At 43.3% G+C, this 14,638-nt stretch overlaps 1 protein-coding gene across 4 annotated transcripts in view; it reads right to left on the reverse strand.

Moving 5' to 3' along the window:
• The window catches only part of E23 (ABC transporter G family member E23), a 195,540-nt gene that overhangs the window by 175,408 nt on the left and 5,494 nt on the right, over positions 1-14,638 (reverse strand). For all 4 annotated transcript variants that reach the window (XM_031984980.2, XM_031984984.2, XM_031984983.2 and 1 more), the window contains one exon: positions 12,590-13,221. In XM_031984980.2, coding sequence (XP_031840840.1) covers positions 12,590-12,702 — 113 coding nt within the window. In that variant the 5' untranslated portion in view covers positions 12,703-13,221. The remainder of the gene's footprint in view (positions 1-12,589; positions 13,222-14,638) is intronic.

Here is a 14,638-nt window from a genome sequence, read left to right on the forward strand (position 1 = left end):
ATTGATTAGCGAACGTGAAAACCATCAAAACTTTCGCACACACCCAATAGAGATGGTTCTGGAGAGAGCTGAAGGATATCGAGTCGCGTGGGGTAGGTCAGGCGTCCTCGGTCTGAGGCAGGAATGATTCATTTTCGGAATGGGCTTCGTCGGGACATTCGCATGCGAATTGTGTCCGAGGGAGCCCGGCACTTCACAGTCCCCCCTCCTCTACCCACCGTCGTCTTTCCTTATTCGTCGGAAAATGAGGAAGGAAGAGGGTCAAGAAAACTTTTTGATTCATTGAGAATTTCTTCATTGATTTATACTGCTCGCGCGTGGAACTAGGAGAATGATATATTTCATAAATCTGTAATAAATACAATTCAATTATCCTTGGTATCCACATTTTCGTGTCCCGGAGATACTTTGGAGTACCATTTTCAATAAAGTTAACAATCGAATAAACTGTAATATATATTTTTATATTAACAAATAATACGATTTGATTTCTTTGAAACTTAATCAGTGTGAATGGTATTATTGTATTCTTTCGCTTTCCACTCGAAATCAAATGTTATATTCAATACACATATACATTATATATAATATTATAATATTAGACCCTTAACCTACAATTTCTTTCATAACTTCGCCCACCATAATTACTTTGACATTAATCGTTAACTAGAAACAAAGTAAAATCGAATATTATTTATACTCCAATTCTTCCAAACAAATTTTAAATACTCAACAAAGACGTATAACGAGGATTTAGTGTCATATTGATACACAATAATAAATATAAAATTCAAGTCGGATCGAGGCAAGTATGCTCGATCGAATCATCATTGGAAAAAGATGAAAAGACCGAGATGTACGTTCGAACGATGAAGACAGCAATGCTTATCGCGCGACCCGCGACACCCCATTTCCTCTAAACAGAATAATCTGTCGCCGAGGTATTTTCAGCGAAGAAAATCGTTCTCTAACGGAACGAATTAGCCGGGGAAGCGGGTCAGTGTCACTCTCACGGGAGAAATCATTCCCCGTACCCTTCACTTCACGCGCCACGCTTCACAAAACTATTAAAATTCCGCGTAATCACGGAGTGTCATCCGCGCTGCTGACCATCGGAGAAACGAATCCAAGGTGCGGCCTTCTACGACATTTCCACGGCCGATACTTCATCGTTGAAACGAACTTTTCCATCAACGAAAGGGGCAGAGGGAGATTTGCAATTTTCCCGCCGATTGAACTTTGACGACACTTAACCGGTTCAGACGCGGTTCCAACGTGAAGTTTCTGCGTATGCTCCAATTGGAGATTGGATAATCGAATGTCTATCGTGAAATCGCGTTTTCTTGTATTTAGTAATAAATTCTACAGATGCGTTATTAGTTTATAGTGTCAAAAACAGCATTTTTGTTCAAAGTGTCTAGTATTCTTCATTGTTCAAGTGCGTTGAACAATCATTCATGTGCATCCTGAAACCATGTTTCCTTATATTGAATAATACAATTTCTGGTATTCTTCATTGTTCAAGCACGTTAATACATCGATAATTTCCAATATACAAAAATATTAAATCCACGTTGGTCCCTATTCTTCTTATTTCTCTATACTTATCGATTTATCTTTACATTCTTTGCTATAATATTTATCGTATTTTATTTAGTATTTATCATTGTAAACTATTTAATATTTCCAATATTATTGATAATTATATTGTATACTCACTCATTACTTTATTAGTTTATTGTGAAATCAAAAATCCGTGGTTCGATCGAGAAATCGAGCAGAAATCGCGAGGACTCAAAGAAAATCTGGCGAAGGTGAAAATAGTAGATCGAGGATCAGGCGAGAATTTATCGCGCGACTCGCGTCGAATCGCGAATGCGGGATCGAAAATGCTTTGTTTACACACCCCTCTCTATCCAAGTGCCCAGTCGACGCATATAAATTCAATAGTATCGGGACCGCTCTTGAACCTGCATCGACGGCTCCGTTTCTATTTACTCGCGGCGCGTTTCCAGTCTTATAATCAGAAGTCCGGTCGCGTTCGTACAATGTAACCCGAGTGCGGCGCTCGACGGCGTTATTTTCAAGGACCCCCGGCTTTACCTTGCCCATGCGAACTATTATCGAAGATCCAGTTTTGATCGAGATAATTCCTCTCGATGCTCCTTCGAAGTGGCGTCAACGAAACATTGGACTTCGTTGTGCAAGCTGCTCGAATTATTATTAAAGCATTTCTTTAACCTCGAAGTTAATAAGTAAATCAAAATTGAAAATTGTAAAGCTCCCTTTTCTAGTAATTGCATCTTTCGCAAATAAGCTGTTCAAGTTTGAAGTTTCGAGTTTTTTAAAGGAATCATTTACCTATCTCGAAGTTAATAAGTAAATCGCGGTAAACAATTGTACAAATTCCTAATCCAAAAGTTGGCAAATACACTACCACCAAAAATATTATCAATTTGCCTTTCATTAATTTCACTGTAGTCTAAATATTAAATGAAACAACAGACCACGAAATCCTTCATCCCCTAAACTAACATTGTCCGAATACTTTCCAAACATTTCCAACCTCATACTCAAATATCCAATAATTGTACAAACACAAAAGATCTCATCTAACTAATATTTCAGAATTTACACTGGAAACTAATCAAATTCAAAGATCCAATCTTCCGAAATCCCATTATTTCCCAAACATTCCCCGCCAATTTTCATCACGCCCATTCAAACGCAACTAAAAACTTTTACGATCATAATACCGCGGCACCTCGTAAGTACGAGCGTTTCACCGAGTTACGCTCGCGTGTGTTTCACCAGTTTTCCAAAGGAGACGCAAGTACGCGTGGCCATGGGACGGCAGATACATCGGCGGACTTATTATGGCTAGGCGGTATGATATACAACCGGCGGTCGCAATTATTTCTCGTTCCGCTGCAGGTGTTTGTCGCAACGTTTCAGCCCGTGAATCTACCAGATTTCACGCCGCGACGATTTTCTGTGTTCACCGACGTCCGCGGCACAAACACGCTCGTAATAATTCTTGTCGTTCAAGCGTATCCGGAAACAGGCTGTTAACCATGAAACCCGCAAAGAAATGGCTTCTGTGCCGATTTCATAACCCGCGGAACAGAGAGAGACGAACGTAAACAGCGAACGAGAGAGAAACACCGTCGATCTATTAATTATTTCCTTTTTGCAGGGTACACGGAGAAGAAAAAAATCGAATCAAGTTTCAGTTCAGCCGATTTCACCGTTGGCGCGGGCAACGGAGTTTTTCGGGGAGATCGTAGCAGATCGTGCCAGCACGTTGACGCTGAAACAGCGATCGGCGGCGGCTCGTTCCGCGGAATATTTATAACTTGAGAAATTACAGGCTCTGGCTGTCATTTATTATTCATAAATCATTCAATTATATTTCCGATTGCCATTCGAGCCCGATTAACATCGCTGTTTTGCATCTTTGATCAGCGCCGGCTTAGAGAACAGCTGCTCCGGTGAGCTACCGTTGCTCGCCGTTTAGATCTGTCGAGATACCCACCCACTTTTTCTTTTTTTTGTGCTGCCTTCGGAGTGTCTACAACGGGAACGGCGCGAGTAATTATTTTATTAGTTATTTGATTAACCAGAGCCGGACTTTATTATACGCTTCGCGAGTGTGGATTGTGTTGGAGCTCCCGGTTGCTGTCCTCGCTGGGTCCTGATGATCGCAATCGAACGATTCGTTCGGTGAAATGTTCGTGAGATGAAATCTTATGGACTTCCTTATTATCTTGTGGATAAGGAATTCGAATATATTTCAGTGGTGTTTCCTCAAGGATCAAGCCTTTAAAAACGAAAATCATTTTAGGTACTAGTGAGTTGTAGTTCAAATAAGGATGAAACAAAGTAGACGAATGGAAATAGTATTGTATTGTTGAGAAACCTTTTCTAAAAACGTTACAAATATTAAGTAGAGATAGAATATAGGAATATTAAACAAAGACGTGGTGGATACACGAGATCATTAACGCTTATGTTGCCAACTGAACTCTCATTCAACGAAATTTTAGCATCACGATACTTTTGAATAAATTCTTTTTTCGAAGCAGAAATCCCTGTGAAAATGTTCGGCGAAAGAAAATTGAAAAGAATTCTATCAAATTATTATGAAACCACGAGAAAATTGCATAGAGGAAAATTTCAAAATAAACACGTTAAAATCTGTCGATACACTAGAACAGGTCGATGTATTATTTAACGTGTTTACAGTTAAGTCGTTCGTCCCACATTCGTACGTTCCAATTTCCTTTTCGCTCGGATCGGCGAGAGGAAAAGGACGAGAAGGGATGAATAAGTAACACGGCGGACCGGAATTAGAGTTTAAGCGTGTACGTGACGTACGCGCGCGGCGCAGTGTAGGCGGACAGGAATAATGCCGCTGGAAAACGGAATCATCGATGGATCGACAGCCCGGGAAGGCGACGCGATCGAAACCAACGGAGAAGAACGTGTTACGCGTTCATAGGAAAAAGATATTCGAAAGAGAAACGAGTCTAATTAGTTCGAGCGAAGGCACACCTCCTTTTACACGCGCATTAACCCTTGCTGCAGCAACCAAAATATCTGCGTTCGTTCAAACCTCAATGTTGCAATACGTTTTGCGAAAGTGTCTTATTTTCAAAGTAAAAATCGATGCTAGCTAATAGCTAATAAAGAGGTTTTTTGTATTTATTTGTTTCTACTTATTTAAATATTTCTACATAATAATAGTGACAATTAGCTGTTAATAAGCAACAAATCTTGCTACTTTAATACTAAATGTACCGTGACCAGTCAAATGACCAGTTTTAAAGTTTGATTTAGAACTCTTTCCTTTCGTTCATTTAACTTCATATCGACTCCCATATCGTCCAATCAATCAATCTTTCAATTCTTATCTCTCCTATTTGTGTCTCTACTAACAAATATTTGTCGTCTAACTTGTTCACCTTTATTTCATAACAAATTAATCAATTGGTTACGGTAGGAATATACACGTACAAATTATCAATACGTTAATTTTAACCCTAAATATTCCAGAAGTATTTCACTGGAAACACTCAACATTTTTTAACGAGATACGGACGACATTTTCTAAAACTAAATTGACAAGGAATAGAACTATTTTATTTCAATATTGCGTATATTCATGCATTATACAAAGTTTAATATTAAATATCAAACTTTACAATTTTGCTGTGTCAAATCTATTGGGGACTGAGGAACGCCACTAGAGAGCAAAAGATTACAAATAAGATAACGTCGTACCTAAATTTTCGCGATCATTCCTCTACTTTCTATTCTACGCACTCATGTTTGTCGCGAGATAAACAAAGAACACACAAAAATAAATTACTCTTGCCCCTGTGGGGTTCCGACTTTCATCAACGAACGATGCACGCACGCGTGCTTCACGCTCGGTGCGAGTAAATTGGACGCGAGGAGCTGATAGGAGAGATTCAAGGCCAGCGGCGAGTAGCCGCGAAGGAGAATAGCGCATTTTTCTAGGCTATTGATTGCGTCTACCGAATATAGGGTAATATTCAATCTACTTAATGGCACGGTTGCCTGCGTGCACCGTCCTCGATTTCATCTCACCGTCGTCGTCGGCCCGCGACGCTGGAACACCGGGCCTTCGCGCCTCTTTTTTTCGTTCCACTTCTGCGCCTAAGCGAAATATATACGCGCACTTATACGCCGACCGTATGTACGGGCGAGAGCAACAACCGTCGGTCGCGTTAGAGGAACGATTTTATCTCCGTTACCAGCGCCGAGCGTGATCCATTTTTATTTAAGCGGCTTTTACATGCCCGCCAGGAATTTAGAAACTTCTGTCGTTCCCATCGAATTTATTCTAATTCGATCGTTAAACCTGAAGCCGGCGTTATGGGAACTTTCTACGATCGAAGGATTAAAGTGCAGCTGTCCGGAAATGGGAGTAGCAGCAAGTTGCACGCGTATGAAATTCTGTTGGTCGGATTCGGGCAGTTTAAAGATTCGCTGCTTTCGAATTAATGTGTCTGAGTAAAATAACTGGGTCATTTATTTGGTTTAACTTTAGATCACTAATATCTCATCAATATAAACGATTGTTCATTTCTGAAATAAGAAATTATTTTAGATGCGTGCTGAAATAGAGCTATCGATAATATTTATGAGGAATTTAAGATAGGCTATTTAAGGACACGGTGAAATGAAAAAGTTTTGTCGTATCTATAACCGAAGATGCTAAACTTACTACTAGCTCTTAATATAACAATTGTATTAAAAAATTTCTAAAATAAATTTTAAATAAGTTATATAACAACAAGATGAAAAGGAAATGATTCACCTTATCGGCGACCAAAGACCATACACTGAATAATCGAAGTGTAAAGGCAAACGACGCTCCCATCGCCGAAAATTCAGCGCCGGGTGTGCGGCTTCAAAGAAATTGCATAAAACGCGGGCGCACAGTGTGCCAGGCGTGCGAAAAAGAAAGGAGATCGTGTTTTGAATGCGACGCCGCAAGAAGTAACGCCGAGAGAAACCCAGTTATCGAGAGACTTTTATGGAGAGGTCGACGAGCAACGGCTGCTCCCGGCGAAACGGCCACGTTTCTCTCCGACTTGCGTGAATTCCACGATCGTGTACGTACAACGCGCAATGAAAAACGCCCGATTTCCTACGTGCCGCCTCGATCGATCGATCGACACGGCAATTCAACGATCCAAAACACCGCGGCAAGATGATCGACCAACGTTCTCCATCGATCGAGGCTCTGACTAATTCCGTCCAGTGAATCATTGCGTCGAACGAACTCGATCGAACTGCGAGCCGCACGTCGACGCGCTGCTGTATCGAACAAACTCGGTCGAGAGTCGACGATCGGATTATCGAATCCAAAGATCAACGGCAAGAATATTAATTAGACTTGAGGAACCTTTATGCAGAATAAAGTTTCTTTCGCGTAAGCTAGAAAGACCGAAGTCAAACAAAAATGTTCCTGCGACGATTCGGTCGTACCAACCGGTCCAATTAAAAATATAATTAAATTCATCGAACGGTACGCTTTATCTTAATTCTCGTATCGATCTTTGATGTAAATAGATACATGCCAACCATCGGATAACAATATAAACACGTGTTTCAGTAACTGCCCGTTGGAGTAGCTAAAGGCGGGTAGCTAAAGTTAGCAGTGATCGAGATAGAGCCCCTTAATCCGAAGAACTGATTAGAAAATCCTCTGCCAGTTCCATGGGAGCGTCTAATAGACTACTTTCCATCGAACCCGGAAACATTGGGGCGTCTGATATCTATTAAACCGCGGCGTTCTCCGCCCTTTTCCCTATCAATCAGCTAATGATCCGCTCTCGATCAGCCGCGCCGCGGCGGAACTCGCTCCAATTTCCCGGTGAATACTGGCACAGGAAAAAGGAACGAAACCCGACCTGGCGCGGCGCGTAGGATCGAGAGCTCGTCCGGGTTTCCCGTGATCCGAATGGCCACGGACAAAACGAACACGCGCGACGCGAAAGGATTTCTAAACGATCGACGCCGGCCATCTCTAACATCTCCCGACCGATACACCTCTAACCTAGAAACCCAGGACTGCTGCCTATCGAAAGAAAAATCGGTGGTTTCTCCTCCGGTGAAAAATCGAGTCTTCCGCCTCGGTCTCGATGAGACCGTTCCAGTTTCCCATGCGTGACCCACTGTGGGATCGCGCCGGGACCAGTTCCCGACCCGCCCGCGTGTCTCCTCCACGACTCTCATGCGTTCTTGCCACCGGGCGTGGTGAACGGACGAGGTGTGTTTCGAGAAGAAGGAAAACCTGGCCAGCTGGACACGCTTCTTCGTACTTTTCCCACAGTTTCTTTGGTCGTCAGGTTGAAGAACGCGGTGAACGGATTGACGGAAAGATCGGAATAAATAGAGCGAAGATGAGTCTCCATGCAAATTGCGGTTTCTAGGATCTAATTCAGTGGGAAGTAGGTGGCAACTTGTTGCTTGGTTCTTTGGGTGAGAGAATATTCATTCTTTTTGTTTCAATTAGATTCATCTGGTATATATCATTTATTAGTCTAATATTGTAATGTTTAACACTAGGTTCACACGTCGATACGATCCATATTAAATTTCACAATTTCATTATTTGTTGATAGTGTATATTTTAGTAAATGTTTAAATCTCCAATTTCCAAGATCTATATGTCCGAACATCAATACTTCTATCCACAAACTCAACACCAACGATCTATTCCCAACGCGTTTTACACCTACCGCTACTTCATCACAATTCAAACCATTTGCACCACGAAAACATCCGACGCGTGTCGAAATGAAGGAGTAAACCGAAGACCAATCTTCGCTGTTGTTAATTGCCGAAGAGATTCCACCGCACACAACCGATACATTACCGATTTAATTCTGTTCTATCTGTTATTTACGTACCGAAACTGGCGTGCAATAAAGTTCGCGATTATTATTCGTTTTATTACACCGCGAACAACGAGGGAAGGAGAAGAAAGAGAAAAAGAAAAAATGAACGAAGGAAGGAGAGAAAAGAACGCGACGGGGGAAGAGGCCAATCGCGCGGAGGCTTCTTCAATGAAAAATAATAATAAAGCAGTCGGTGTCGGGGCGGGTTTGAATATTGATTGGCTGGTGGCGGTGTGGGCTTGATAATGCACGGCCAGATAAAGGGGAAAGTTATCAGGCGGTGGAGTTTATGGGGAAACAAAAGCGGCCGTGATTTACGGACTCCTTCCTCGAAAAATCTCGAAACGGCCGCGACGCGAGAGCACTGGCAACGATAACGTCGCGCTTTCTTTCTTCTGTTTACAGTTCGCGAGGAGACAGCCCATTATCGGGCATTGATAAAGAATCGGCTGCTAATCACGCGTGCACTCCCGGCCGCGGAGAACGTCGCCTCAAATTTTTCGTGGACCGTGGCAACTGTAACTGTACATCGAACTTAATCGGATCGAATTCGATTGAGTTTAATCTAATTTCATTGAATTCAAGCTAATTTAATTCATTCGTACAGGCAGACAATAAGCCTTCCAGCATGCAAAAGAGAAAACGTTGAACCAAACGCAGGGCAATCATTATTTTATACGGTCCGAGGATCGAACGTCCCCGTGGATCGAAACGTTCAATTAATTCGAGGATCGGCGAAACTATCCGATAACTCGACTACTGTTAAATCGGATCACCGCGGGTTTCCCGGGGGAAACGAAAAGATATCGGTTCGCGGAAATGATAAATCGCGTTTCGATGAGAGCGCATTCCGTGTCGCGCGTAGCCCCCTGCCCGTGGATCTTCGTTTCGAAAGCGTTTCCCGGTATCGATTACCGTACCTCCAGGTTTCGAAACCCGGTTTCTTCGATAGAACCTTACGGTACCAAATTGAGAGTGGCTGGAGTCGGAGAAATACACGGTGTCACTGATAGCTTCGGTTCCTTTAATAAATACAGTACACTTGAATTCTAATTTGAATTATCACATGAAACGACGAGATTTGATTTAATACTGGAAGTAGCAGATAGATCAAAATGATTCGTTTCTAAATTTCCCCTTTCGCAATTATTGAAAAACAACAAAGGTGTTTACAAGTTTACTATACAAGTTGATTTAACAAACAAAAATATAAGTCGGTCTCCATAAATACACTCTTATAGTTTTGAGAATTCAAAAATGTTGCTTAGACTGGTCGGTAGTAGTGTTGATAACAGACTCGATGATTAGAATTGGACTCAAAGACGTTAAGCGAGTCTAGAAAAACTCTGGGCACGTAATCGAAAAAATTAACTGCGAAAATGAGATTTGCGTCATGAGAAAAAAATGGAAAAAAGAATGGTCCGCAAGGTCGTATATTTTTCAAGAACCGCGATCCTCGTGACGGGGGCTTAATAAATACGCTCGTCATTGTTTGGCCGTCGATCGGTAGACAGAACAAAGAATACGGGGAATGTTCAAACAGCGGATCTCGCGCGCAAACAGCTAGGAGAGTGCAACGCGCGTCGACGTTCGTTAAATCTCGCCCACGGGATAAACAACCGTATAAATAAATTTGTCGAACAGGAACGTACGATAAAGCGGCGACACGGAGCAACGGCCAACCAACGCCGATAATTTCAACGCTCAAGGCGGACGACAATTAACGATGAGCTTCTATGCTACCATTTTCAAAATTTTCGAGCGACTAGTTTCAAATTTTTCTGTAGGAATATAAAAAGACAGTAAAGAACTGTTTACGAAACTTCGTTTTCTAACTAGTTGCGTTGGGTGCCTATTATTTGAAGATTTAAAAATTATCAAAAAAAATTTCTGGCGAACGTTGAAATGATGCGAAGCGATTGCGTCGTGAAATTCATCGAGAAATAAATGTACAATTTGCTTTCCTCGCTCTCTAATTAGTTATTTTGATTATTCATTGTTTGGAACCCCAAAAATTTGCAAAGAAAATTTCTAATGATCGTCGAAATGATGCAAAGCAATTATATTACAAGATACGTTGGGAAATAAATGAAAAATTTACGTTCTGCTTTCTTTAATTAGCTCTCTTGATTATTTACTCCTTGGAGCTTCACAAATTTTCAACGAAGACTTCCGTCGATCGTGGTAACGACGCAAAGCGATCGCGTTACGAAATCCGTCGCGGAATAAATGAAAAAACGCTCCGAGTTGCTCGGTGTCTTTTTACGTCGACGTTCTTCCGACGCCGCGCGCCAATGATATATTTTTTTACGACTGTGACGATAAGGGAACCAAGTAAGCGTCGCCTCGGGGTTCTTTCGAAAGAGATCATCGACTATCAGTCGCGATAAGGGATTTAACAGTCACGCGCAGGAATGGCCTCGCTAATTACGCTAGCTGCCTCTGCCTTCTCCTAGTCAATGATCACAGAATAAACGAAACAACGGATGAAAATAGTTCTCAAAACACCCGATCTATCCGATTCGCAGCTTCGAACTGTTGCGAAGTATCCGGAGAATTCGCCGAGAAAACCGGAAACGCGTTTCGTGATGTTTCGGCTCGAGAATTCGCGACGGAAGGAAAACTTCAGTTTCAACTCGAACGTTTAATTTTAGAATTCCGCGAATAAAATAATGAGTTTCCTGGCTCCGGTGCGAGAGGTAGAGCTTATTTTGCATTCTTAACTCGGGAGATTGGTCGAGACGCGATTTCGAGCGACGGATTGTAAAAACGAACCAGGTTTCGAGTACGCTGGCTTCGTTTACTACGCGTTTGGCGATCTTCGATAAGCCTGGCGAGGGAAATTTCAGAGATACTTGAAGAACGAACATCGTTTTCTAAAAAAAATGAATTACCGTGCACACGACTAATGATCTTTTTGATTTCTTTAACATCTCTTGCGTGCCGATACAAGGTAACATCAATTATTTCCAAGCAGCGTACAGTGGAACGATTCAAGCTGGCAATATTTATGTCTGGTAAACTCGTTCCACTTTTATAATGATCAATGACTAATTCCCGCATTTCGATTCGTGCTTCGTTGCCCGTTTTACTCGAGAACCAACGAAACCTGCGCAGACCCATTGACGTGCTTCTCGTTGAAAACAAAATATCTCGACACTTTCGGAAGAGCCGATGAAAATTAATGGAGAATCAATGAAAGAACACGACTAATCTTATTGCGAGTTATCGTTGACGATTTCTAGCGATAAATGCATCGCAGGTGACGAGGATATCGATTTCGCGTTTCATTTTAACCTGACAAGTATTTTTGGAATCGGGAGAACTCGTAAATTTCGGCAAATTTGCATTTTCACGCGTGAAATATGGATGTCGCCGGACGCTTATTTTCTCCATCAAACATAAACCGCGGACTTTATGAATTTCTGGACAATGGTGGCCGATTTTTCCTCTCCCGTTTGCATTGTTGCTCGAAACCGAAGGAACGCGTCGCTCCGCGGATAAAAGTAGAACACGCGGCCGTAAGTTGCTTCGAAGAGAAAAAAAAGGGAAAAGAATCACGGTAATAGAAATGCGGAGTAAAGTCTAATGAAATACCGAGTATAATTATAGCGCCGACTTGAATAATCGATACCGCAGATACACAATGAATATCGACGCCGCGATGAGATTCGAACCGTGAAGAAAGGTTTTTGACGTCTCGTCGAACGCAAAACCAGTCAAAGTGTAAGGGCAATGTACAAATCGCAGTATTGTTATCGAATAAACGCGATGCCACGCTTTTCCTTCTCGTCAATTCTATCGCGACAAAAAGTGAATTACACCGTTCATCGTCAATATAAAATTCTCCTTGGATCTTCATCCGAGAGAACAGCATGGAGCACAATTAAAATCAACGAATTCCTTGAAATTCTCGAATACAGTTTCTGTATCGCCGGGGCGATCGTAAAGTCCGCGATAAAAGGAATAAATTCCTGTTCGAGCCCGGTTCTTGCGAGACAATTCATAAAAATTTGTATTCGCTTAAAGGCCCGCCAATCCGCGTATAACTTGTCAGGAGAAACGTCCGCGCGGTTCATCGTTCGAAAGAAGAAAAAGTCGGAGGCCCAGGGATACACCGTGGAACACAGAAAGACCGGGCGAAAGGGACTTACCTGGGAGCATTGATGATTGGTCGGCCCATTGCCCGTGGCTGGCGCTTCTCGTTACTGGGAAGGCGCAGGTAATCTTGGTCGCCAAAGAGGAACAGATCCTTTGAAATAATCATGTCCACCGTGTGGTTGCCGGTTATAGCTGCCCGCCTCTCCCGCTTATCTCTCGCTCACTGCCTTTACACCACTGGCTGAACAACGCACGACGGTGACGAGAGCAGGAAGGGAAACGCGGACTGAATATTCACACTGTCCCGCCGCCTAAATACGTCCAAGCCGATCCCGACCGAGCAATACGATGCAACGCGACGCAAAATCTGCTGCCGTCGTTGTCGTTGTCGTCGTCGTCGCCTCTCGTCAGCAACGGTACATTTTCGCCGATCGACTTTGTTACTACTGCTGCTGCTGTCGGTGCTCCTGCTGCTGCACGCAAGTAATTCAAACCAATCGCACCTGGTCGCGAGCATTAAGTCCGAAATACGCGAGGATCCAACTGTGCTAGCTATCTTGACGGTTCCGTTCTCTCGCCTCGTCTCTTTGGTACAGATGATTTATCGCGCGGAATCAAGTTCGACACTGTGATTGGTGGATCGGGTTGGATCAGGGGCGACGATAAAGACGTCGTCGTCCGGTGTCTGGAAAAGAAGAGCGAGAAAAAGGATTTTAGTCGTTTGAGCTAACCTGTTATACTCCAGTCAATGAGAATACAGAACGGTATAACGGATCTTCAGTCTTATAAGTGCTTGGTGATAACATGGATACAGTGTCATCGGTGCACGAAGGGTGAATGCATCGAGGCATTACCAAGGATCGGAATCCTGGCGACGAAGGAAAGAACGCGTCTCGAGGCGCAATGTCAAGTGTGTGGCTCTATTTTCAAACGGTCGGTCGGTGCCTAGTGCACGATAGAGTAAACGCGCGGCACGTTTCACCGGCGCGACGCGACGAAACGATTTTAATGCCGGCGTACGGTGTTATAAGTTTAGAATTACGAGCGGTTCGTTCCCACCGCTGCCGCCGCCGCTGCTGCCGTTCGCATCTGATATTCGCGTAGAATGCAAGCCCGCAACGAATGCCGCGGACACGCGGCTGCGGCCGCAGCGGCATTGCCGTTCATTCATGATCGTCTATTGCTACCGGCGAAGGTAATCGTGTCTGGTAGGGTAATCCGTTACCGTTGACGAGGCCAGCAAAAACAGAACGAAACTTTTCCCCTCCGTGGCGGGTTGTCCACGCGCGACAACGGCGCACGCTCGTCGAACACCGTGTTATTTTTAACGTAGTACGCGCATTCTTCCTTTTCCGTACCCTTTAAACTGCAAATCAACGACACAGGTTAGCCGTAATTCGTTACAACGACGGAACCAGTTCCATAGTAAATAGTCATTGAAGTATAGATACCGTGAAGATCGCGTGTACCAGGGTCTCTCAATCTGTGGATCGCTAACCGATACCATTCGTTGTTCAACTGTATTCAAAATCCGTTCGAACCCGCGATGAAAAGGTTGAGAAACGCTATAGAGTACTCCGTATGCATTGCGAAACAGAAATTTTCTCGAGCCAGAGTCCCTTTGCTACCATCATGGCCAGTCCACCGCGTGTTTTCAAACGTCGCCGCCACGACCCTTCCAAAGCTGCAGGTTTTGTTCATGGGCCTAAAACCCCCATCGGTTCCATAGAACGAATACACATAAAGCGATTCAATAAACAAAGTCAAATACTGACGACAACTGTCGTTAGGATTTTCACCGTGCCTCCCGCTTTGCGTCATTCTGAAAAGAAGGGACGCCTGTTATCGTGCCGATAGAAAACGCGATTCGCTGCAAGCCGAGGCATGTTCGGAACATCCTATTGTACCCGACACGATATCCCAAACAAATGTTCCCGCGAGGAAAATAAAAAGCGTCGGGAACGGTTCGAAGTAACTGTTCCGTTTCCAACGACAACGAACGGGGGAGCGGAAGGGGGAAAAAAAGAAGCGAAAGATCCGGTTCGATTTCGCGAAACAAAAATACGTATATATATAGGTCACCTATTTTCGTCCGACAACCT

This window comes from Nomia melanderi, chromosome 11, assembly GCF_051020985.1.
Source record: "Nomia melanderi isolate GNS246 chromosome 11, iyNomMela1, whole genome shotgun sequence".
Classification (NCBI taxonomy): domain Eukaryota; kingdom Metazoa; phylum Arthropoda; class Insecta; order Hymenoptera; family Halictidae; genus Nomia; species Nomia melanderi.